This window comes from Stegostoma tigrinum, chromosome 39, assembly GCF_030684315.1.
Source record: "Stegostoma tigrinum isolate sSteTig4 chromosome 39, sSteTig4.hap1, whole genome shotgun sequence".
Taxonomy (NCBI): domain Eukaryota; kingdom Metazoa; phylum Chordata; class Chondrichthyes; order Orectolobiformes; family Stegostomatidae; genus Stegostoma; species Stegostoma tigrinum.
The window spans coordinates 2,097,819-2,123,692 of record NC_081392.1 but is presented as its reverse complement, the minus strand read 5'-3'; the positions used below and the strand labels follow the sequence as shown (position 1 = coordinate 2,123,692).

The window sequence follows — 25,874 nt, the reverse complement described above, 5'->3', positions numbered from 1 at the left end:
TGAACATACATGTTTGCTCAGTGCAAGTAGAATCAAGCTAATTGTCGTACAGTATTTTAAATAATCCACCAGATCACTGCTTCTATTTCATATGTTTATATACTGAATGTATGTTGGGGTAAGCTGGAAAATAGAGTTAAGCCATGATCTTATTCGGTGAGACAGCCTAGAGGGGCTGCATGATGTATTCCTGCATATATTTTTCTTCATATTCACCAATAAAGTTCATGTTTGAAGTGAAGTGGACTGAATAGGGTCAGTGTCTTCTCAAGGGGAGAGAAGAAATTTAACATTAATAAATAAATAAAAACTACATGGTAAATGGTATATTCACCAGTAAAGGACTCACAGATAGACAAATTGCCATGGTTGTCAATTCCATTTTCTCAAGGACAACTCAATAGTTGTCAGTCAGACCATTGACCTTTTGCCTTCCTATCTTCTAATCAGTTTGAGTCGAGTGTGCCTACATTTTCCAGAATTTAGATGAATGAGAGAAAACAAAATTCACAGAAAGGTTGATGGTAGATGCTGAGAGGCTGTTCCCCTCATTGGACAGTATATTTTTTTTCACTCCCCACAAAATAATCAAAAAGTGAAGGATGGCCTTTAGTAGACGTAGAATGATGGAGAAACTCGGCAAGTTTGGTAGTGTCTGTACAGAGAGAATCATTTAACATTTCGAGTCTTGTGTAACTCTTTAGCAGAGGAAAAGTCATGCTAGACTGAAAGAAAAACTGTTTCTCTGTCACTGATGCTGACAGACCTCCTGAGTTTCTCTTGCATTCTGTGTGTTTACTTCAGATTTCCAGCATCCACAGCATTTTGCCTTCATAAGGACGGACTTTACTTGGTTTGCTGTTTGTGAAAATTCTTCAGTGTCTTTGGCCACTTAGTCTGCTTGATGATATCACTGATAGTGCATGCCCTTTTGTGGGCACCAGAATTGACTTAACATTGGGAAAGGTAAAATCCACACCACACAGCACATAGCTCTTTGTGAACAGCTTTCTTCAAGGTCACACATGGCAAACACTATCACTTCTCCATTTCCTGCAGAATCTAGACTGTTGATTTTATGTGGTGGATATGCTTAATGTCTAATCCTTTGGATACTTGGCATGTCCTTATTTGCATGCTGAAAAAGATCTCTCAGTGAAATTCAAAGAAACTATAGGCACAATTATAGCATATAGGGAAAGCCTATAATAACAGTGGAATGAACTGTATTAATCATTGTACCATAATAGAAATCAGAAACAGGAACAGAAAATGCAGTAATATTTTTAGATACTAGGTTTATTGTAGCAGCTGCAGCAGATTACAATATACAAAACCTACCTGTCTTTCATATCAGCTCGTGCTTCAGTTGTGGCTGTGAGACCATAAACAACAGCTAAACATATTCCAATGTATATGGCCATTAGCAAAGTGCAATCACAGTTCTCCTATCAAAAGACAGAATAAACATTGAATTATATTGTTGGGAATCTGCTAAAGGTGTTGTCCCAAATCTTGCTGAAAAAATGCCCTATTTGTGGTGCAGACTGTTATGAAGGCACAAATCAGCTAGCAAATTCAGGCTTTAAAGATATGCTGTAAATTTCAAATCTGGTGGTCAATTTATTTTGCTCCACTCTATGCGTTGTACAAACAACATCTCACTCTTAGCCTCTTATTCCACTCTTTCTTTCCTTCCTATTTCTCTTTATAATGAATTAACTCGCCTTCCTGATTCAGTATCCTCCTGTACTCTAGATCACATGGGTAAGGAGAAACTTCATTTGCCCAGACATTATCAGCTTGCATTTCCAGCAAGTAACAGTGCAAATATTTTTGAAGTAAAGGGTACAGAAAACATCTTAACTAGTGGCTCACACTGCTCCAGTGACATTTAATTCACTATTTTTGGGGAGTTTTACATTGCTGTGTAAATAATTTGTGTATTTTGATGAACTGGTATAGATGGGACCTTATGTTACTGCTTCTTATTCTGAAAAGGGTTATGTGCTTGATAAGGGGAAGGTTTGTTTATATTGAATATTTCATTGATTCTATCCCCACATTGATTCCATGAGTGATCGTGCAATGTGACAAAACCTACTCATATGTACATTTTCGCCGTCTTAATCAACTTCCACTTCAACAATAGTTAAACAAGACCAAAAATGTTGGAATCAGTCAGATGAATGGAAAAAAAAACAGCCTGTTTCAGGTGTGTTCCTGCAGTGCAATTGAAGCATGTTTGAGACTTCAAAGTTTGCAGCATTGTGATTATCACAGTACATTTAGGTAAGAGGATCTTTAAAGGATTTAAGGTGATATATTACCTTTAAATTATATCTTAGTCTTCTTTGAGATTTGAAAACAAGGATATTTATATTTGCATCCATACATTTGCACTAATATCTTCTAAATGCTTCTGTTTAATTGAAGACAATAGTAAAAATAAACTCTCAAGACTGTGCAGTAAATGTAAGAGAGTTTGGATACTACGTATCCATGGGATTTATACATATTGAGCTCATGCTGTGCATATTACTGGACATTGAGATATGGCTTGGCACACTTTAATTTACTGGCTAGCAACCCTCTTCAGTACAGAACAACAAGCAATATCTTTAGGAGATGCTGGCACCATATTCCCACCTCTTGTTTAAGATGACTCTGGTACATAATATATTCCAGGACCGTTGTTACTTTTATCGGAAAATGTGAAGTCAGCTCACAGTATGAAAAGAACGATAGTACACTGGCACAACATGAGCCCTGCAGAACTTGGTACACCACAAATTATTCTAGATCTATATATCAGACTGTCAGCTGTGCTTCGATCAAGCTGGCTTCGGTTACTCCTTGTTGTGAAACTCTATGACTCTAACTTCAGGAACTTTGTGTGCCAAAGAAAATTTCATTAGTGTGTCAGTGACCATACAATATTGTTGTCAAAGGATATTTAATGAGATCTGGATAGCAAACCGTAGATCTGAGTCAAAAACAGAAAGTGTTGGAGAAACTCAGCAGATCTGGCAGCATTAGTGGAAAGAAAAACAGAGTTAACATTTCAAGTCCAGTGACTCATCAGAACTGTGTGTTACTAATCATCTGAACATTATCAATGGAATATATTTGTCAGCATCTTCTTCTAAAAGCAGAAAAATCTACTTCTTTCTAGTTATTGATTTTAATTAATGATATAGGAGTTGATTTATCTCTTCAGTGATGAGGCATGGAGTTGTTTGGACCATTATCACATACTTAAAACACAAGTAGCTACTTACAGTTTTCTTTACATGCCTCTTAAGGGACAGACAATTGCGGAAAATGCACCTGCAATTTTCCAATATGTGCTCACAGGTGTCAGCGCTTCCCCATATAGCAGTATGCATGTGTAATAACAGCCCTTTAGTGTTATTATTTAATATAAATGGCTCCTTTAAAGAACCAGAATGTGCAACAACCAGTGCTACATCCTCTGCAGAAATTACATCAAAGTAGCTACTTACCACTGTCTATAGCACTCAGACGAGTTCTTTTGTGGCTCTGTGAAGTTTAACAAAACCAGATTTGTTTGACTGCAAAAAAAATTCTAAAGATGTAATGTTGAACAATGACAGAAAGAAGAAGTCTCCTTTTTACTTCCTGTTTCAATACATAGAAAGATTTTAAATGTATGTAATATTATGGACAGTAAGCTTGAGTTCATTTGTAGAACAGACAGTGAATTTGCTGAATTTTCCTTAACAAATTATGTTGAATTAGCTAGAATTCATGGCAAAGCAGGTAATACATGATGGGTAGAATTTTAAGGTGATATTTTTTGCGGTGAGAGAGGGCACAAAGATGAAAGTATATTAAAAATAGCACATCTGAATGCACTTGGTTCCTCAGCTCCATCCCACCATGGACCATTTTCCCAAAGACAAAGTCGGAGGCAGTGTGGCCATCTCCATGTTTACACTCTTGGGTGGTGAGACAGATTAAAGGATTTGGATTCAAAGTGGGAATCCAGAGTATGGAGGAAAGAGATACTTTAAGTAAGATTTATTACCAGACATTCAGCTTGCTGACTAGGGTGTTCAGCGAAGGAGGGGAGGGGGTGTTCCTTTATGACAGCTTCTGTTAGGAACTGTGCTTCAAAGATTGGACATTTTAAGAAATGCATTTTTTAAAAAACAATATAGCACAAGAAAAATAATTTTATCGTAATTAGTGCAAAATTAAGATGAAGAAATGGCAGGACAGTTCAGCCAAATAGAATACACTTCCTGCTGCATGTTGTGAGTCATGGATATTTCACATGACCTGGATAGAGTCATAGAGGTTTCCAGCATAGAAACAGGCCCTTTGGCCCAACTTGTCCATGTCACCCTTAAAGTAGTACATACATGGAAAATATCACCAGCTGCACAAGTTTTGCAGCTGAAGTGATGGCTGGAATTGCTAGTGTATCCACAAACCAAAGAACTATGTGGATGGGATATGTTCAGAAAAATGTTCACACTACAAAGTGGGAACATGCAAGAAAATAGGGAATGGATGACTGCCAGGCAGTGGAAGAGAGCCAAATGCAGTAATCTCCTTAGCTCCTGCTCAGTAATTAGTTTTACGTTCTGATTCTGTTGAAGCTGATGGTTTCTCAGAGGTGTGCATCAAGAACTAAAGCTTTGGCACCACATATGGCGCGGCTGTACAAGAGGAAAGGAATATGAGTAGGAGAGCAGCAATTATCGGGGTTTCGGTAGTTAGGGGAACAGACAGGCATTTCTGTGACCGTAGATGTGTCTCCAGATGTAGGTTGCATCTTTGCTGGTGGGTTCAAGGATATCACAGAGCAGGTGTAGGGCGTTCTTCAGAGGGAAATGAACGGCTGGATACTGTGGTTCATATTTGTACGGACAGCATTGGTAACGAAAGCGATGTGACCCTGCATTCAAAGGGGCTTGGTGAAAATATTGCAAGATGGGCCTCAAAAATAGAGTTCTCTGGCTTGCTCCCAATGTGGCATGAAAGTAAACATAGAAGTAGAAAGTTTTGACAGATGAATGTTGTGATGATGCTGTCACTTTAAAAGGTTATTTTGCCCTTTTTTTAAAAAGAAGTTCTACAAAACTGGCTACTGAAGACAACTTAAGTAAACAACTTGTGAGGCCTTGGGTGTTTTTTTAAAAGTTGGAACAGTGGAAACAGTGTTTTAGCAAAGATCTGTAGATCGAGTTGTGGCTGCAGTTATTAGTTGGTTCTGGGACATGTAACAGTACTAGAACAAGCAAAACACAGCCAAACGTGAGAATTCCTGGAAGCCTGGCTTTCAACCACTGGTACCATAAACAAACATGTTGAAATAGTTCCCATCTACATACTGCTACAGAGCAAAACTGAAACAGAACTACCCACTATAATAGATTCGGCCATATGAATTCAGAACGAACAAAACTACAGCGTTTCGACGGAGACTAAACAGCACCAAAGATATCACCTAGAAGTGGGACAGAATGTTTGCATGAAAGCCAGTCAGCTCAGCGAACAAATCATCAACAATGGAAGCAACCTGGGTGTGGCCAGCCCTCCAGACCAGGTTTTCTAGAGTTTTTTAGCTTTAGTTTCAGAGGATGTTTGGGGTTTAGAAAGAATTGGAAGCTTAAGTGAATGTGTCTTGACTGCTACACTCTAAATTTTCTCTTGGTGTTTCTTCCTCCTGGATTGGAAAACTGCATATAAGAATATATGTCTTAATTTGCCTTTTTGCCCAGGGGTGTGTTTATGGGATGTTACTATATTGGAACAGTTAACTAATAATAGGTACTGTATCTATTATTTGGTTAGGTTTTTCAGCAGTTGTTATTCTAAGTTCCTATTTCTTTTGTTTGTAGTTTAACTATACTGTTTAACTAAATTAGGTTTTGCTTAACGCCAAGTAGTTCTATCAGTTGCATCTCATCTGGAACATGGCACTTCACCTCTATCTTTAAAATAAGAAGTTAGGGTCTAGGCTGTTTTCTTAAAATATTTTGAGGGTGTCTGGTCTGGTTGATAACAATATGTGGCTGACAGAATCGTGCACAGTGAGTGATTTAGATTTGTGGGATCCTGGGTATGAAATGGAACCTGTTCATATTGGATGTGTTGTACCTGAACAGAGCTAGGACTGAATTTCTTGCGGAGAGTTTTGCTAGTGCTGTTAGGGGGGCTTTAAATTTGTTTTGACAATGGTATTGAAACCAGGAGAGTGTTTTAGGGAGCACTACCAGCACTACAATCTGGGAAAGACAAATAGCAATAGAATGGGCAATAGTAAGTTAATCATTGGAATTGTAGAAAAGGGCAAAAGTGTCTAAATTAGGGTTATATAGCATACAAGAATAGAGTCTAAATCAGGGTTATATATCATACAAGAATAGTCAAGAAGACTGGTGAGTTACAGATGCAGCTGCCATGTGGAGTTATTATATTGTAACTGTAATAGAAGCTTAGCTCAAGCAGGGGCAGGATGGAATATTAAATGTTCCTGGGTACAATGTGTCAAGAAAGGTAGAAAAGGAAATAAAAGAAGAGGAATGGCAGAATTGGTTAAGTTGGAAATTATAGTGTTGCAGAAAGAGAAAGTCCATAAGACCATAAGATATAGGAACAGAATTCAACCTTCAAATCATCACCTCTTCTCTGCCATTTGATCATGGCTGGTATGTTTTTCAACCCCATTCTCCTGTCTTCTCCCTGGAGCCTTTTAGCCCCTTACTAATCAAGAACCATCTATCTCTATCTTAAAAACATTCAGTAAATTGGCCTCCACACTCTTCTACAGCAATGAATTCCACAAATTCACCACCCTCTAGCTAAAAATAATCCTCCTTGTTTCAGCTGTAAAGGATTGTCCCTTCACGCTGAGGCTGTGTCCTTGGATTCTAGTCTATCCTACTAGTGGAAACATCTGTCCCAGCGTGTTCAGATTGAGTGTTCAGATTGACGGAGCCAACCTGGCTAAAACTAATGACAAAAGGGTACAATTACGTTTCTCGGTAGTACACACTAGGACACAAACTTGTGGGAAGGATGTGGAGGAACAAATCTGCAAGGAAATTACACAGAAGCACAAACAGCACAGTGTGGTACTCATTGATGAAAGGGTTCTTTAATTGTTCAAATGTCGAATGAGATAGTGGTAGTGTAAAGAGCACTGGGGGTAAACAGTCTAGATGGTGTTCAGGAGAATGCTCTGTAGCAGTATATGTCCAAGAAAGGAGACACTAGTAGACCTGCGTCTTGGGAATGAAGAGGACCAAGTAGAGTAAATATCAGCACACATGCATTTTGGGGGGCCATAATCATTGTACCATGAGATTTAGGATGACAGTTGAAAAAGAACACAGAAAATGCAGAGTAAGAATAATTAACTAGGGGACAAGTGACTTCAATGGGGCAAGAATTGAGCAGGGCTGGCTAGACTGAAATCAAATACCTTCATCAGTTCTGAGAAAGAGTCACCGGACCCAAAACGTTAACTCTGTTTTTTACCTTCACAGATGCTGCCAGACCTGCTGAGCTTTTCCAGTAACTTTGTTTTTGTTCCTGATTTACAGCATCCACAGTTCTTTTGGTTTTTATTTTGTACCTCCAAAGAAGAGCTAGTTCAGGCATAATTGCGGCATATCCCCTCAAAGGAAAGGTAGGGCAAACAAGTACAGAGCTTATGATTGGTGCTGGGTGGAAAATATAATTGAGAGCAAAATGTATGAAGAGCAGTGATATAGTAAATAAGAGAAGCACAGAGGGATTACGAAAAATGCGAGCTTCCACCATAAAGGGTATGTAAGTCGTAAAAGTGTGGTAATAGAAATAAAGATTAAGGACCAGAAAGAAGATTTACATAAGGTGACAGGACACAAGGATGAAATGTTCACTGAATACTTTGCATCTGTCTTTACTAAGGAAGGAGATGATGCCCAGGCCCTAGCGACAGAGGAGAAAATTCAGTCACGGGAAAGGTCTAATAATGATAAGAAGGAGCTGTTGGATAGATTGCAGAAAACTGCAACACCAAGTGACTTGGAGGCACTTGTGCTTGAACACAGAAAGCTAGCCAGCAAGTGCAGGAAGAATTAAGGAAGTTAATGGAATATTGGCCTTAATTTCAAGGGTGTTAAAGTACTTGGGTGGGGAAGTCTTCCTGTATTTGTATATGTGGGGTTCTGTGAGCAGTTTAGATTCCCTTATTTAAAGAAATATGTCGTTTCATTGGAGGCAGTTCAGCGAAAGTACACAAGGATGATCCCTGGTATTGGGGGATTGTCTTATGAGAAAAGATTAAACAAGTTGCAACTCTACTCCTGGAGTTTAGAAAAATGAGAGGCGACCTCTTTGAAACGTCAGAGTTCTTAAGGGTCTTGTTGAGAGGATGTTTCCCCTCATGGGAGAGCCTCGGACCAGAGGGCATAGTCTCAGAATAAAGGGGCACCAATTTTAGACTGAGCTGAGATGGAATTTCTTCTCTCAAAGGGCTGTGAGTCGGCGGACATGGACTTCCAAAAGGCATTTAATGCAGTACCACACAACAGAATTGTGGGCAAGTTATAACTCATGGAATAACAGGGACAGTAACAGAAAAGATTCAAAGTTGGCCGATGGATAGGAAACAGGGAATAATGGTTAATTGATGTTTCTTTAGCTGAGGGAATGTTTGTCATAGAGTTTCCCAGGAGTCGGTTTAGGATCCTTGCTTTTCCTGATATGTATTAATGATCTGAGTGTGCAGGCGCCACTGTCCAAGTTTGCAGGTGATAGGGAACTTGAAAGCATTGCAAATTGTGAGGAGGACAGTTTAAAGCTTCAAAATAACATTTGCAAGTTGGTAGAGTGGATGTGAGTGTTTGGAACTCATTCCCACAGAGGCCTGAGCAACACAACTCCGATCACCTAGCTGCCTCCGAACTGGGTTTTCTGGTGCTGGAAGCAAGGCCTAGCAGTGAGTGCACAGACCATAAAGTGCCTGCCCGCCTGCCTGCTGCTGTTGCAGCAAGAGCTTGTAACACTCCCCTAACCCCGGCCCAGTGTTTATATAGCTGCCCACCCCCCTGAAGGAATTTTAACACTTGCCCAGTTTAGTGTTTATATAAACTACCAGCCTAGTGTTTATATGACCTCCAGTAAGTTTTATAACCTTTCCAGCTCAGTATTTTTAAATTTCTCCCCCCCCCCAGGAATTTTATAATTGTCTCCTAGCCCTGTGTTTATATAATCTCCACAGCCCAATGTTTTTATAACACCCCAGTAATTTTATAACATATCCCAGCCCAGTAATTTTAAAACACCCTCCCAAACCATTGGTTTGATAAACAACCCTGGAGAGCCCAGTGTTAATATAACTTTGATAGATTTAACATAGAGATATAGTATAAAATAAAGGGCACTACCCTAGAAGGCATACAGGAGTAGAGTACTAGATGCATATGTGCATAATACATGACAAATGCAAGACAGGTAGAGAAAGCTTTTATTACAGTGTGCAGCATCCTAGGCTTTATTAATAGGGTTATAGAAAACAAGAGTAAGGAAGCTCTGCTAAAACCATATTAGACATGTGGTGGCATGGTGTCTCAGTGGTTAGCACTGCTGCCTCACAGTGCCATAGACTTGGGTTTGATTCCAATCTTGGGTGATTGTGTGGATTTTGCATGCCCTCCCTGTGTCTGTGTAGGTTTTGACTGAGTGTTCCACTTTTCTCCACAGACCTGAAATGTGCAGGTTAGGTGGATTGGAGATGCTAAATTGTCCATAGTGATTAGGGATGTGTAGGCTAGGTGGATTAGCCATTGTAAATGCAGGTTTAATGGGATAGGGTAGGAAGCTGGGTCTGCATGGGATGTTCTTTGGAGGGCTAGCACAGACTTAATGGGCTGAATGGCTTCTTTCCACACTGAAGAGATTCTGTGATTCAATGATACTAGTTACACCTCAGCTGGAGTATTTTGTACAATTCTGGGCTCCACAATTTAGGGAAGGTGTGCATCCATTCAATAGATTGCAGAGATTTACAAGATTCCAAGATAAGAAACTTCAGTTATGAGGAAAGATTAGTGAAGTTAAAACTGGTTTCCTTAGAGGGGAGAAAACTAAGAGGATATTTGATAGGAATTTCCAGAATCATGAGGGGCTGATAAGATTAGATGGAGAGAAATTGTCAAAATGATAAGGGTAAAAGAAGCAAATATAATGTATGAAAAAATTCCCATAGCAAATAGTGAGGATCTGGAATGTACTACCTGGAAAAGTAGTGGAGGCAGGTTCAATGAAGCATTCAAGAGGACATTGGATGATTATTTAAATGGAAACAATATTTAGGGTCAGGGGAAAAGGCAGGCAAATAGCACCGAGTCTTAATGCTCTTCAGAGAGTCAGCACAGCTTTCCCACTACCAAAAGTAAACTAACTTTTCTGTAATTACTAGCCTTTACCTCACAAATGTTTTTAAACAAGGGTAAAATGTTTGCAGTTCTCCAGTTCTCTGGCACCATGTTATCCAGGGAAGAATGAAAATTTATGGTCGTGTCTCTGTAACTTTACTCTTCAAAATTCTCAACAGCTCATTGAAAACCAATTCCGTATCAATTTTAAACACTTTTAGTGACAGAGTGTCACAATGTCACAATTTGTGACAATGGTTTGGTAATATCTTGCTTTCTTGGTAAAAATATTCATTTAATACGTGAGCTATGCCTTCATGTGTGCCTCCTTTTTGGTCCTACTCCTTCTATTATCATTCTTACTATTTATGTGCCTGAAGAATACTTTGGATCCCCCAATATGTCAGCTGCTGGGTTTTTTTCATATTTCCTCTTTGCTATCTTATTTGATTCTTTACTTCCCCTTCTGAACACTTTGTATTCAGCTTGAATCTCAATTGTGTTTTTTTTTAATCTCAGACCTATCTTTAAGTTAATTTCTATGAAATTTTCCATCAAGGGAACTCTGGATTTGTTTGCACTACCTTGCCCTTTTGAGGGAATATACTTTGGTTATATCCAAACCACCTCAGCTTTGAAGGTAGTCAATTGTTCAGCTACAGTTTTTTCTCACTATCCAGTCTAACTAGGTTCCAGTCTATCCAGTCCAGCTCTGTTCTGACCCCTTGAAATCAAGTCTGTCCCAGTTAATTATTCTTACTCTGGACTGTCCTTTGTTCTTTTCCACCATCGTGCAAAACTTTATGGTACAGTGATCACTTCACTAAATGTTCCTCCACTGACTCTTGATCTCCTTGGTACACCTTATCCTAAGAACCAGGTCTAGCAGTGCTTCTTTTCTTGTTAGACTGAGTACAGACTGCTGCAGAAATTTCTCCTGAACACAGTCTAGGAACATTTGTCCCTCGCTAACCTTAATATTCCACTGTCTTAGTTCATATACAGATGATTAATGTATCCCCATTATAACTACCGTATGATATTTGCTCCTGTCTGGGATTTATTCTTATACCATCCTTCCCAAAATGACCAGAGGTGAAGATAGAGTGGATAGCCAGAGATTTTTTCCTAGGGTGGAGGTAGCTGTTACGAGGGGGCATAGTTTTAAAGTGGGTGGAGGTAGATATAGGGGAGACGTCAGAGATAGGTTCTTTACTCAGAGAATGTTGGGGGCATGGAACGCATTGCCGGAGAGGGCATTTAAGTGGCTATTAGAAAGACATATGGATGATAGTATAAGGTAGGCGTGGAGGTTAGGTAGACCTTAGGTTTAGGGTAAATGTTCAGCACAACATCGTGGGCCGAAGGGCCTGTACTGTGCTGTGCTGTTCTATGTCTATGTTCCCAGTAGTTGATAGTCTGTAGTTTATACTGAGCAATGTAATTGCACCCTTCTTTTCCTTTAGTCAAATCAATTCTATCTTTGGACCCTCTGAAACATCCTCATTCAGCAATACTGCAGTGCTTCTTTAACCAGTATCATTCCCCCTCCTCCTTTCTTCCTCTCCTAACTTTCCTTGTAAGTCAAGAACATTTAATATTCAACTGCTTGGCCTTCCTTAAATCGGGTCTGTTATCACCACAGTATTATAATTCCACTAGTCAATCTGTACTTGTAACTCACCAACTTTGACTATTGTCCGTGCATGTGAATATAAGCAGTGTAACCCTGACTTAGATTGTTTTAATTTCACCCTTACTTTGCCATTCCTAATAATCTACTATTCTGTCTTGTTTCTCATCTCCCCATTCATCTGTACTGTTGTCTCCTGTTTCCCACACATCTAGAGGAGTAATGTCCAACATGCCACTGACTTTATCTTGGCATTTCAAGTCACTGTCACGACATCAATATTTTGGATCTCACCTAATTAATTCACTATACACCATGCTTCCTGCTCTTGTGAGTTAAATAAAAACCCCAGTCCAACAATCCTGGAACACTCCTGTAAAACTGAGATTTTTCCCAGTGGTTTGCCTAATATCTCTCTTTAGTTAAGAAGGCTAACAAAGTATTCAATTATCTTGTTGTTGTCTCTGACAGGACTTGAATATTCCATTGATCAGAATCTGCACTGCATTAGAGGATGATCAAGTATTTGTTTCATATCACTTTTTCAGTATACGAGATTATATTGATTCCTTCGTGATTATGGGACTTTTCTCTTTTCACCTCAAAGTTATTTTTGATTTGTGCTTTGAACACAGCGTTGATGCCTTTTTGGAAACAGCTGCTTGTCAGTCAGAGGACGGGAGTTCAGCATAACACCTAGCCTTCTTTCGGTATTACTTCCCTATTGGGAAGCATCTGGGCTGCACTTGACTGCACCCCATGACTGAGACACTGCTGTTAGATGACAAGGAGTTAGTTAGGGCCTTATTACATGAAAATAAACTACACAGGACAGAATCTCACAGGCATCTGAGCAATGTAGGCAAAATGTGTGGCAGGGTTAGATTAAAGCTGTTGTGAGGTCCATCTTAATGCTGAGATTATGTTCACTCCACATTGTATGTTTTTCACAGGCGACATAGGCAAGATTCTTACTAGGCAGCAATGAGATGCCGATTGATGGGGCTTAATGCTTGTCAAGACCACATCTCCAGCTGTTTAATATTTACGCTCTCATCTTACCAAACTTGCCATAAAAACTTAATGCCAGGAAAATTCAACAAAGAAGCTGTTGTGATTGTACCAAGATCAGCTAGGTGGACTTCATAGAATTTGAGTTCCCTGACTGGAGCTGTTAACCTTGTCCAATCAGGGAGCTCTGGCTGACAGATATAAACAGGAGTGTCAGGTTCTGTTGACTCTGACAGCTGGCTCTGAGGGAGCTGGATCAGTGTCAAGTACTGTGTACATATAAATAAAGGGTGACTTGGTGATGGGATACTGGCCTCTGTGGAGCTAATTCTGAAACCGGAGCAAGCAAGCAGATTCAGCTTGCTGCTTGCTCCGACGGACCTCCATACTAGAAACTGAGCCTGAAACATGGATACCAGCCACACACACTGATCCAATATGCACCAGCCAATAAGAAACACTGTGGCACATCTCTAATCCACTTACAAGACATTTCTGCAATTCAGTGCTGCACCTTGGTCTAAACCAGCAATGATCAGTGTAACGTTGCAGGAGGGACACTGTGCGCTCATGGACATTGTAGGATGATTTTGGTTGTATGAGCAGCCTCACTGGACTCACCTATTTATGGTTGAAGGTCTGGGCTTACTTTTATGAATCATACTGTAGGATGATGATAATGCAACTGATACTTGTTTCAGAAGAAATGAAGTGTCAGCAAACAATATAAAATGTGAATGTGATCAAATGTGTAAATCAAGTGGGAGGAAGTTTGCTGCTGATTGTAATCAAGGGACAGTGAGTTGAGTCATACTTGTAGAAGCTGGGGCAAAGAGGTCTAGTGTAGCAACACAGTCTGTCAAGTAATTATAGCCAGTGGTTTTGTAGCTAAAAAAATCACTGTGTAGCAAGTTCTGACTTTCAACATAATTATTATGAGCCCACTAGAAGCTAATTACATGCTTTCTGATTTAGAATGTAGAGTAGGATGTGAAGAGAATGCCCTGCCATAATGTAATGTTCTGTGACTGTACTTTGAAAAGTGTCTTTAATAGATTTGCATAAAATTTCCAATTGGATTTTGGGCTGATCACCAACACTCTTGTGAATTTTCAATCTATGCCAATTCATGAAGAAGCCGGGGTGGTCAAAACAATAATTGTACACCAGATACTTTTGTGCATCTGGTTGAATTTGGATAAGAACCTGGGATGAAAGAAATTTTCATACAAAGGAAAGTTGAGCAGGTGGGGCCAAGAGTCCTGAAAACTTTGAAGATTTAGAGGTGAACTTTTAAAGCAAATATAAGGTTCTGTGTGAACTTGACAGGATAGATACTAAGAGGATGTTCTGTTCATGGGAGAAATGTAGAACTGGGGACACGGTTATAAAAAAAGTCTTGTATCTAAGACAGAGATTCCTTCTCTCAGGGAGTCATTTATCTTTTGAATTCTCTACTTCTGAGACTTGTGTGTAGACTGTGTCATTGAATATTTTTATGGCTGAGTTAAATTTTTATCCAGGATTATGGGTTGGGAGGATGGTTGGTAGGAAAAGTAAAGTCACAATCAAAGCCTCCATGATATTGTAGAAGTGCAGACCAGGCTTGATGGGCTGAATGGTTACTCCTATTTCTGTTTCATATGATCTTAGAAGATGTCTGTGGAAAAGTTGCCAATGGTCTCTCTCAGCTAACTTTATCAGTATATCCTTCTAGTCCTAGCTGCCACGTACACTTATACAGTTTTCTCTGACATGTATCCATAGTAATTATTTCAGCATTGTAGTCATTGTAGGGAATTCCACATTCTCACCACTCTCATTAAAATCATTTCTCATGAATTACTTATAGGATTTTTTTTAGTGACCATCTTACTTATGTCCCTTGTTTTGATCTCTCTGGTAGGAACATTTTTTTCTAAATATATACTTTCAAACGCCTTTATAATTATAAAGACTTCTATCAGGTCATCTCTCAGTCTTCACTTTCATCATGAACCATTTGGGATGGCACGGTGGCTGAGTGATTATCACTGCAGCCTCACAGCTTCAGGAACCCGGGTTCGATTCTAGCCTCGGGCGACTGTCTGTGTGGAGCTTGCACAATCTCTCCGTGTCTGCATGGCTTTCCTCCGGGTGCTCCGGTTTCCTCCCACAGTCCAAAGATGTGCAGGCTAGGTGGATTGGCCATGCTAAATTGCCCGTAGTAGAACATAGAACATAGAACAGTACAGCACAGAACAGGCCCTTCAGCCCACAATGTTGTGCCGACCATTGATCCTCATGCATGCACCCTCAAATTTCTGTGACCATATATATGTCCAGCAGTCTCTTAAATGACCCCAATGACCTTGCTTCCACAACTGCTGCTGGCAACGCATTCCATGCTCTCACAACTCTCTGCGTAAAGAACCTGCCTCTGACATCCCCTCTATACTTTCCACCAACCAGCTTAAAACTATGACCCCTCGTGCTAGCCATTTCTGCCCTGGGAAATAGTCTCTGGCTATCAACTCTATCTATGCCTCTCATTATCTTGTATACCTCAATTAGGTCCCCTCTCCTCCTCCTTTTCTCCAATGAAAAGAGACCGAGCTCAGTCAACCTCTCTTCATAAGATAAGCCCTCCAGTCCAGGCAGCATCCTGGTAAACCTCCTCTGAACCCTCTCCAAAGCATCCACATCTTTCCTATAATAGGGCGCCCAGAACTGGACGCAGTATTCCAAGTGCGGTCTAACCAAAGTTTTATAGAGCTGCAACAAGATCTCACGACTCTTAAACTCAATCCCCCTGTTAATGAAAGCCAAAACACCATATGCTTTCTTAACAACCCTGTCCACTTGGGTGGCCATTTTAAGGGATCTATGTATCTGCACACCAAGATCCCTCTGTTCCTCCACACTGCCAAGAATCCTATCCTTAATCCTGTACTCAGCTTTCAAATTCGACCTTCCAAAATGCATCACCTCGCATTTATCCAGGTTGAACTCCATCTGCCACCTCTTAGCCCATCTCTGCATCCTGTCAATGTCCCGCTGCAGCCTACAACAGCCCTCTACACTGTCAACGACACCTCCGACCTTTGTGTCGTCTGCAAACTTGCTGACCCATCCTTCAATCCCCTCATCCAAGTCATTAATAAAAATTACAAACAGTAGAGGCCCAAGGACAGAGCCCTGTGGAACCCCACTCACCACTGACTTCCAGGCAGAATATTTTCCTTCTACTACCACTCGCTGTCTTCTGTTGGCCAGCCAATTCTGTATCCAAGCAGCTAAGTTCCCCTGTATCCCATTCCTCCTGACCTTCTGAATGAGCCTACCATGGGGAACCTTATCAAATGCATTACTGAAGTCCATATACACCACATCCACAGCTCGACCCTCATCAACTTTTCTAGTCACATCCTCAAGAAACTTGATAAGGTTTGTAAGGCATGACCTACCCCTCACAAAGCTGTGTTGACTGTATTTGATCAAGCCATGCTCTTCCAGATGGTCATAAATCTTATCCCTCAGAATCCTTTCTAACACCTTGCAGACGACAGACGTGAGACTTACCGGTCTATAATTGCCGGGGATTTCCCTATTTCCTTTCTTGAAGAGAGGAATTACATTTGCCTCTTTCCAGTCCTCAGGTACGACTCCAGTGGAGAGCGAGGATGCAAAGATCTTCACAAGTGGCGAAGCAATTGCATTTCTCGCTTCCCAAAGCAGCCGAGGACAAATCTGGTCCGGGCCTGGCGACTTGTCAATCTTAATGTTTGACAAAATTTTCAGCACATAGTGTTCAGGGGTGTGTGGATTATAGGTGAAGGGGTCTGGGTGGGATGCTTCAAGGGGCAGTGTGGACTTGTTGGTCTGAATGGCCTGTTTCCATACTGTAGGGAATCTAATCTAATCTAATCAAACATAGAATATAGAACATAACAGTGCAGTACAGGCCCTTTGGCCCTCGATGTTGCGCCAACCTGTGAAACCAATCTGAAGCCTATCTAACCTACACTATTCCATTATCATCCATATGTTTATCCAATGACCATTTAAATGCCCCTAAACTTGGCGAGTCTACTACTGTTGCAGGCAGGGCATTCCACGCCCTTACTACTCTCTGAGTAAAGAAACTACCTCTGACATCTGTCCTATATCTATCGCCCCTCAATTTAAAGCTATGTCCCCTCACGCTAGCCATCACCATCCAAGGAAAAAGGCTCTCATTGTCCACCCTATCTAATCCTCTGATAATCTTGTATGTCTCTATTAAGTCACCTCTTAACCTTCTTCTCTCTAACGAAAACAGCCTCAAGTCCCTCAGCCTTTCCTCATAAGACCCTTGCTCCATACCAGGCAACATCCTGGTAAATCTCCACTGCACCCTTTCCAATGCTTCCATATCCTTCCTATAATGCAGCAACTAGAACTGTATGCACTACTCCAAGTGCGGCCGCACCAGAGTTTTGTACAGCTGCAACGTGACCTCATGGCTCCGAAACTCAATCCCTGTACCAATAAAACCTAACACACCGAACGCCTTCTTAACAACCCTAACAACCAGGGTGGCAACTTTCAGGGATCAACGCACATGGACACCGAGATCTCTCTGCTCATCCACACTACCAAGAATCTTACCATTAGCCCAGTACTCTGTATTCCTGTTACTCCTTCCAAAGTGAATCACCTCACACTTTTTCCACATTAAATTCCATTTGCTACCTCTCAGCCCAGCTCTGCAGCTTATCTATGCCCCTCTGTAACCTGCAACATCCTTCTGCACTATCCACTACTCCACCGACTTTAGTGTCATCTGCAAATTTACTAACCCATCCTTCTATGCCCTCATCCAGGTCATTTATAAAAGAGAGTTCTTGGCCGTGATCCTCTGCCGTTGGGCTTCATTTTCATTTTTGTACTGTTCTGCGTGTTGCACCATCCTCTCAATCTCCTCCTTACTCAGCCTTTTCTGATGAAGAGTCTAGGCCTGAAACATCAACTTTGGTGCCCCTCAGATAGTGCTTGGCCTGCTGTGTTCATCCAGCCCCACACTTTGTTATCTTAGTCCCATTAGTGGAAAGGTTGACTATAGGGCTGAGATTTAAGATGATTGCCAACAGAATCAGAAGCCACACAAGGAAAGACTATTTGTTTTGCAATATAAGCAGTTAGGATACCAAATTGCTGGCTTTCAGAAGAGAATTGGGCAAGTATTTGAAGGTAATAATGTAACCAGCTAGAAACTGATGTCCATTTCAAGCCCACTGACTCCCACAGCTACCTAGAATACACCTCCTCCCACCCACCCTCCTGCAGAAATTCCATCCCCTATTCCCAATTCCTCCGCCTCCGCCGCATCTGCTCCCAGGATGAGGCATTCTACTCCCGCACATCCCAGATGTCCACGTTCTTCAAGGACCGCAACTTTCCCCCCGCAGTGGTTGAGAACGCCCTTGACCGCGTCTCCTGCATTTCCCGCAACACATCCCTCACACCCCGTCCCCGCCACAACCGCCCCCAGAGGATCCCCCTCGTACTCACATACCACCCCACCAACCTCCGGATACAACGTATCATCCTCCGACACTTCCGCCGTCTACAATCCGACCCCACCACCCAAGACATTTTTCCATCCCCACCCACGTCTGCCTTCCGGAGAGACCACTCTCTCCGTGACTCCCTTGTTCACTTCACACTCCCCTCCAACCCCACCACACCCGGCACCTTCCCCTGCAACCGCAGGAAGTGCTACACTTGCCCCCACACCTCCTCCCTCACCCCCATCACAGGCCCCAAGATGACCTTCCATATCAAGCAGATGTTCACCTGCACATCTGCCAATGTGGTATATTGTATCCATTGCACCCAGTGTGGCTCCCTCTACATTGGGGACCGCTTTGCAGAACACCTTCGCTCAGTTCGCAACAAACAACTGCACCTCCCAGTCGCGAACCATTTCAACTCCCCCTCCCATTCCTCAGACGACATGTCCATCATGGGCCTCCTGCAGTGCCACAATGACACCACCTGAGGGTTGCAGGAACAGCAACTCATATGCCGCTTGGGAACCCTGCAGCCCAACGGTATCAAGTGGACTTCATAAACTTCAAAATCTCCCCTTCCCCCACTGCATCACAAAACCAGCCCAGTTCTTCCCCTCCACCCACTGCATCCCAAAACCAGCCCAGCCTGTCTCTACTTCCCTAACCTGTTCTTCCTCTCACCCATCCCTTCCTCCCATCTCAAGCCGCACCTCCATTTCCTACCTACCACCTCATCCCGCCTCCTTGACCTGTCCATCTTCCCTAGACTGACCTATCCCCTCCTACCTCCTCACCTAAACTCTCCTCTCTACCTATCTTGTTTTCTTTCCATCTTCGGTCCGCCTTCCCCCCCTCCCTATTTATTCCAGTTCCCTCTCCCCATCCCCCTCTCTAATGATGGGTCTAGGCCCAAAACGTCAGCTTTTGTGCTCCTGAGATGCTGCTTGGCCTGCTGTGTTCATCCAGCTCCGTACTTTGTTATCAAGTATTTGAAGGTGTTTGTCAAATATAGAACATGGAAGATGTGGTTAGTAGGTTTGCAGACAAGACCAAAATTGGTGGCATAGTAGTCAATGAAGAAGTTTTTATAAGATTACAAAGGGAACTTGCTCAAATGGGTCAATGGGCTAAAAAAATAGCAGTGGACGTTCAATCTGGATAAATGCAAGGTATTACATTTTGGTACAACAAACAAGTGTAGGGCCTTGGGTAGTGTTGTAGAACAGAGGGACCTAGGGTGTAGGTATATAATTCTTTGAAGTTTGCATCACGTATAGACAGGGTGGTTAAAAGGGCATTTGGCACACTTGCCTTCATTGCTCATTCCTTTGAGTATAGTAGTTGGGAAGTCATGTTGATATTGTACAGGACAAGTGAGGCCTCTTGTGGAATACTGTGCCCAGTTCAGCTCACCCATTTAAAGGAAGGATATCATCAAGCTGGAGAGGGCTCAGAAGAGATTAGCCAGGATGGAAGGTTTGGGTTATAAAGAAAGGATGGATAGGCTTGGACTTTTTTCACTGGAGCGTAGAAGGTTGAGAGGTGACCTGATGTAAGTTTATAAAATAATGAGAGAGCTAGATAGAGTTAATGGTAGTTGTCTTTTCCCCAGGATTAGGGTTTTCAAGAGGAGGGGACACATTTTTACGGCAAAAGGAAAGAGATTTAAAAAAGACATGAGAGGCAGTTTTTTTACTCAGAGAGTGGTTCGCATGTGGAATGAACTTCCTGAGGAAGTGGGGTTGTGGGTACATTTGCAATATTTAAAAGACATTTGGACAGATACATGAATAGGAAAGATTTGGATGGGCCCACAGCAGGCAGGTGGAAGTGGTTTAGTTTGGGAAAATTTTCAGCATGGACAGGTTGGACTGAAGTGTCTGTTTCCATGCTATACGTTTCTATGAAACAAAAATTGCTGGCATATATGGAAATCACTGGTAAATGACAGAGACAACATAATCTTGATGGGCAGAATTGTCCCTTTCTGTACTGTAATTAATTTATGATACAACTGCATGGACAGAAAGAGTTTAAGTAGCATACAGAATGAATAATTGTCTTTACAAATACCCATTTAAAATGTAATGATGTGGAGGTGCCAGTGTTGGACTGGGGTCTTCAAGGTCAAAAATCACACAAGTCCAGGTTATATCCAACAGGTTTAGTTGAAGACACAAGCTTGTACTTATCCAGATTGAACTCCATCTGCCATTTTTCAGCTCATTAGACCCATTTGATCAAGATCTCTTTGTAATCTCAGAAAAACTTCTTCATTGTCTGCTATGTCCCAGCCTATCCTGACACCTGAAAAAGAACTGAGACGTAGCTTGTGCCTTCAAATAAACCTTTTGGTCTATAACCGGATAACAAAGTGTGGAGCTGGATGAACACAGCAGGCCAAGCAGCATCTCAGGAGCACAAAAGCTGACGTTTCGGGCCTAGACCCTTCATCAGAGAGAGGCCTGGGGAGTAGGAACTGGAATAAATAGGGAGAGAGGGGGAGGCGGACCAAAGATGGAGAGAAAAGAAGATAGGTGGAGAGGAGAGTATAGGTGGGGAGGTAGGGAGGGGATAGGTCAGTCCAGTGAAGACGAACAGGTCAAGGAGGCGGGATGAGGTTTGTAGGTAGGAAATGGAGGTGTGGCTTGAGGCTTGAGCTATACTCTCCTCTCTACCTATCTTTTTTCTCTCCATCTTTGGTCCCCTCACCCTATTTATTCCAGTTCCCTCTCCCCATCCCCCTCTCTGATGAAGGGTCTAGGCCAGAAACGTCAGCTTTTGTGCTCCTGAGATGCTGCTTGGCCTGCTGTGTTCATCCAGCTCCACACTTTGTTATCTTGAATTCTCCAGCGTCTGCAGTTCCCATTATCTCTGGTCTATAACCGGATGTTGTGTAATTTTTGACCCTACTTAAATGCATAAAAATAAGAGACCCCCAAACAAGGAAAGAAAAGGCAAATGGCAAACACTGAATAATAGCAGTAGTTTCTGAGCATTGCAGATGAGGTGAGAATTGCATTTAGTTATTCCTTAGATTTTGTAATCTATCATGGATGTGAGTTTGCTCGCTGAGCTGGAAGGTTAGTTTTCAGACGTTTCATCACCTTTTTTTTATTTGAAAAAATATACTTTATTCATAGAATGTACAAAAAAAAACAAAACATTTATACACCTACCCAGTCATGCAAGCCGCTCCGGGTTACCCAGGGGGTACGTACACCAACTAAAGGTAAAAACAAAACAAAGAAGAAAAAAAACATAGCAAAGAAAATACCCCGGCAGTCGTCTCCCCGCACAGTCCCCGTTGGCTCCCTGACCAGTTGGAGAAGGCGCCAGCTGGGCCCAGTTACCAGATAGGGCCCTTTTTTCTATTCTGGATGAGGGGTTTCATACGGTGGTCTTTCCCCACCGCGCCTTGGCGGCGGCTGCCCCAAGCTTTAGCGTGTCCCTCAGCACGTAATCCTGGACCTTGGAGTGCGCCAGTCTGCAACACTCGGTCGGGGTCAGTTCTTTCAGCTGGCGGACCAGCAAGTTGCGGGCAGACCAAAGAGCGTCTTTCACCGCATTGATGGCCCTCCAGGCGCAGTTGATGTTGATCTCGGTGTGCGTCCCGGGAAACAGCCCGTAAAGCACGGAGTCCCGTGTCACGGAGCTGCTCGGGACGAACCTCGACAAATACCACTGCATCCCCCTCCAGACCTTCTGTGCATAGGCACACTCCAGAAGGAGGTGATCGACAGTCTCGTCCCCCCTGCAGCCGCCTTGAGGGCAGCGTGCGGTGGCGCAGAGATTCCGGGTGTGCATAAATGATCTCACTGGCAGAGTCCCTCTCACCGCCAGCCAAGCAATGTCCTTGAGCTTGTTTGAAAGTTCTGGCAATGAAGCATTCTACCAAATGACTTTGGCAGTCTGCGTGGGGAACCACGCGACGGGATCCACCCTCTCCTTTTCCCGAACGGTCTCAATGATACTATATGCTGACCACTGCCTGACGGCCTTGTGGTCAAAGGTGTTTCCCTTCAAAAATTACTCCACGAAGGACAGGTGGTACGGGACAGTCCAACTACTCGGAGCGTTCCGTGGCAACGAGGCCAGGCCCATCCTTCGCAACACCGGGGACAGGTAGAACCTCAGTAAGTAGTGACATTTGGTGTTTGCGTACTGAGGATCTATGCACAGCTTGATGCAGCCACACACAAAGGTAGCCATCAGGGTGAGTGTGGCGTTCGGTACACCCTTTCCCCCATTTTCCAGGTCTTTGTACATGGTGTCCCTGCGGACCTGGTCCATCCTCAACCCCCAAATGAAGTGGAAGATGGCCCGGGTGACCGCAGTGGCGCAGGTCCAGGGAATAGGCCAGGCCTGCGCCACATACAACAGTACCGAAAGCCCCTCGCACCTGACAACCAGGTTCTTACCCATGATGGAGAGGGACCGGAGCGTCCACCTGCCCAGTTTCTGCTTCAGTTTGGTGATACGCTCCTCCCAAGTCTTAGTGCACGCTCCAGCTCCACCAAACCAAACACCCAGCACCCTCAGGTAGTCTGTCCTGACGGTGAAGGGGATGACAGAACGGTCGTCCCAGTTCCCGAAGAACATGGCCTCGCTCTTACCCCTATTGACTTTGGCACCCGAGGCCAGTTCAAACTGGCCGCAGATGTCCAACAGCCTACTCACCGACCGATCGGTGCAGAAGATGGCAACATCGTCCATGTACAGGGAGGTCTTGACCTGAAGGCCTCCGCTGCCTGTGATAGTCACGCCCTTCAGGCTCATATCCTTCCTGGTGGATGTGGCGAAGGGCTCCACACAGCTCATGAACAAGGCAGGAGAGAGCAGGCAGCCCTGCTTGACTCCAGATCTGACGGGAAAAATGTCCGATTCCCACCTGTTGATCGAGACTGCGCTAACGATGTTGGTGTAGAGCAGCCGGATCCAATTGCGGATGCCCTCCCCGAACCCCAATTTGGGGAAGACGTCCCTCATGTAAGCATGAGAGACCCTGTCGAAGGCCTTCTCCTGGTCCAGGCTGACGAGGCAGGTGTCCACCCACCTGTCCTGCACTTAGGCGATCGTATCCCTGATGAGCGCGAGGCACTCAGTGATCTTCCTGCCCGGCACAGCACAGGTTTGGTCAGGGTGAATCACTGACTCCAGGACAGACCTGACCCGGTTGGCTATGACCTTGGCCAGGATTTTGTAGTCCACATTCAATAGTGAAATGGGACGCCAATTCTTAATTTCTTCCCTCTCCCACTTCCTCTTGTAAATGAGGGTGATGATGCCCTTCGTCATGGACTTGCACATTTCCCCTGCCCGAAGCGCACTATCGTACACCTCCAGCAGGTCTTGGCCGACCAGGTCCCACAGAGCGGAATACAGCTCGACCGGTAAGCCGTCGCTCCCGGGAGTCTTATTCCTCTCCAAGCACTTGAGGGCTCTGGTCAGCTCATCCAGGGATATCGGCCGGTCCAGCCACTCCCTCGTGCCGTCGTCTAAGACCTCCGTGATAGACGACAGGAACGACTCGGAGGCCGTGCTGTCCGTGGGCTCACGTCATACAGTCCGGCGTAGAAGGATCTGCTGATCCTGTATATGTCGGGCCGAGACGACGTCACCGAGCCGTCATCCTCCTTCAGCCGGCTAAGCACAGACCTCTCTTTGTGCACCTTCTGAAAGAAGAAACGCGAGCACGTCTTGTCCTGCTCCACGGAGCGGACCCCGGACCGGAAGATTATCCTGGAGGCCTCCGCAGCAAAGAGCGAGGCTTGCTGGCCCCTCACCTCGCAGAGGTCCTCCGTGACATCGACCCCCATCAACTGCAGAAGGAGCAGGTTCTGCACCCTTTTCTGGAGTCGCGACAGCTTTCCCCGCCTCTCCCTCGCCTTCCGAACACCCTTGAGGACAAAGAACCTCTTGATGTTCTCCTTCACTGTGTCCCACCAGTCGCCCGGAGACTCAAAGAGAGGTTTCACGGTTCTCCAACCAGCGTACTCCCTCTTAAGCTCCTCGACGTTCTCTGGGGTCAACAGAGTCGTGTTGAGCTTCCACGTCCCCTTGCCGGCCTGCTGGTCATCCTGTAAGTGACAGTCGGCCAGCAGGAGGCAGTGGTCAGAGAAGAACACCGGTTTGACGCTGGTGGACCTGACTGAGAACGCTTGTGACACAAACAGGAAGTCTATCCTTGAGCGGATAGACCCGTCTGGCCGCGACCAGGCGTATCTCCGCTGCGCTCCGTCTGCAGGGGTGCTGAAGACGTCGAGCAGCTTGGCGTCCTTCACCGTGCCCATCAGGAGTCTGGACATGACGTCCAGTTGACTCCCCCCACCCACTGTCCCCATGCCGGATCTTCCATCTGTATCGATGATGCAGTTGAAGTCTCCGCCTAGGATGACCGGCCTGGACATAGCCAGCAGGGGTGGAAGGCGCTGCAGTACAGCCAACTGCTCATTCCGTACCGCTGGGGCATACACGTTGATCAGCCTCAGGGGAGCGTTCCTGTAGGTGACATCAGCCACTAGGAGGCGCCCCCCCCCCCCCCACCATCTCCTGAACTTGAGAGATGGTGAAGTTGTGCCCCCGCAGCATATTAGCCAGGCCCGAGGAGCGACAGTCGTTAACCCCCGACCAGATCAAAGGCCCACAGGTCCAGGCGCCGGACCATTTCCCGTACCTGCTGAGGTGTGGTATCCCGCACTCCTGCAGAAACAGGAGGTCCACCTTGACGGTGGGAAGGTAGGCCAACGTGGACACACATCTTGCGGTGGACTTGACGCTGCGCACATTAGTGTTCGCAACTCGTACCCCCATTGTGGGCAGTGACCGCAGTACCCTCCCCAAGTGCAAGGTCCAGCCTCTCCATCTGTCCCTTCATGCCCATTGCCCGGGCTAACTGCTGGACGCTCTCCGGGCTGAGGAAACCGTCCGTGCTGCCTTCCGGGTGGCATCCCCCCGTCGGGGGTACGGAGGCAGGAGAGTCCAGCTCTGGGTCAGGCTGGGGACACGCTGTTTTCTCCTTCCAGCCTGAAAGTTCTGGGGGGCCCTCCAGGGCTCCAGCGACGCGTGGCTGGGTGTCGGAGGGAGCCTCAGGACGCCTCCCGTCACCTGGAAGCGGGGTGCTGCTTTCCTTCTCCCTTGAGATCTTTAGCTTCTGCTTTGGGCGGGCCTCCTCTGAATCTTCCTCGTCAGAGGAGTTCTTATAGCCCCCCTGTAGCTGCCTCTTCCTGCCTGATGGTTGCGGTGCCTGGGCCGCTGGCGCGCCTTCCTCCTCGCTTTCCGGACCGTCGTCCACTC

General features: G+C 44.3%; 1 protein-coding gene across 2 annotated transcripts in view; it reads right to left on the bottom strand.

Annotated features, from left to right (window-relative positions):
- Positions 1-3,612, bottom strand: part of rnaset2l (ribonuclease T2, like) — a 54,563-nt gene extending 50,951 nt beyond the window's left edge. For both annotated transcript variants that reach the window (XM_059640969.1, XM_059640970.1), the window contains exons 1-2: positions 3,507-3,612; positions 1,342-1,448 (exon numbers count right to left, since the gene is read on the bottom strand). In XM_059640969.1, the coding sequence (XP_059496952.1) occupies positions 1,342-1,424 (83 nt within the window). In that variant the 5' untranslated portion in view covers positions 1,425-1,448; positions 3,507-3,612. The remainder of the gene's footprint in view (positions 1-1,341; positions 1,449-3,506) is intronic.
- Positions 3,613-25,874: the final 22,262 nt, after the last annotated feature.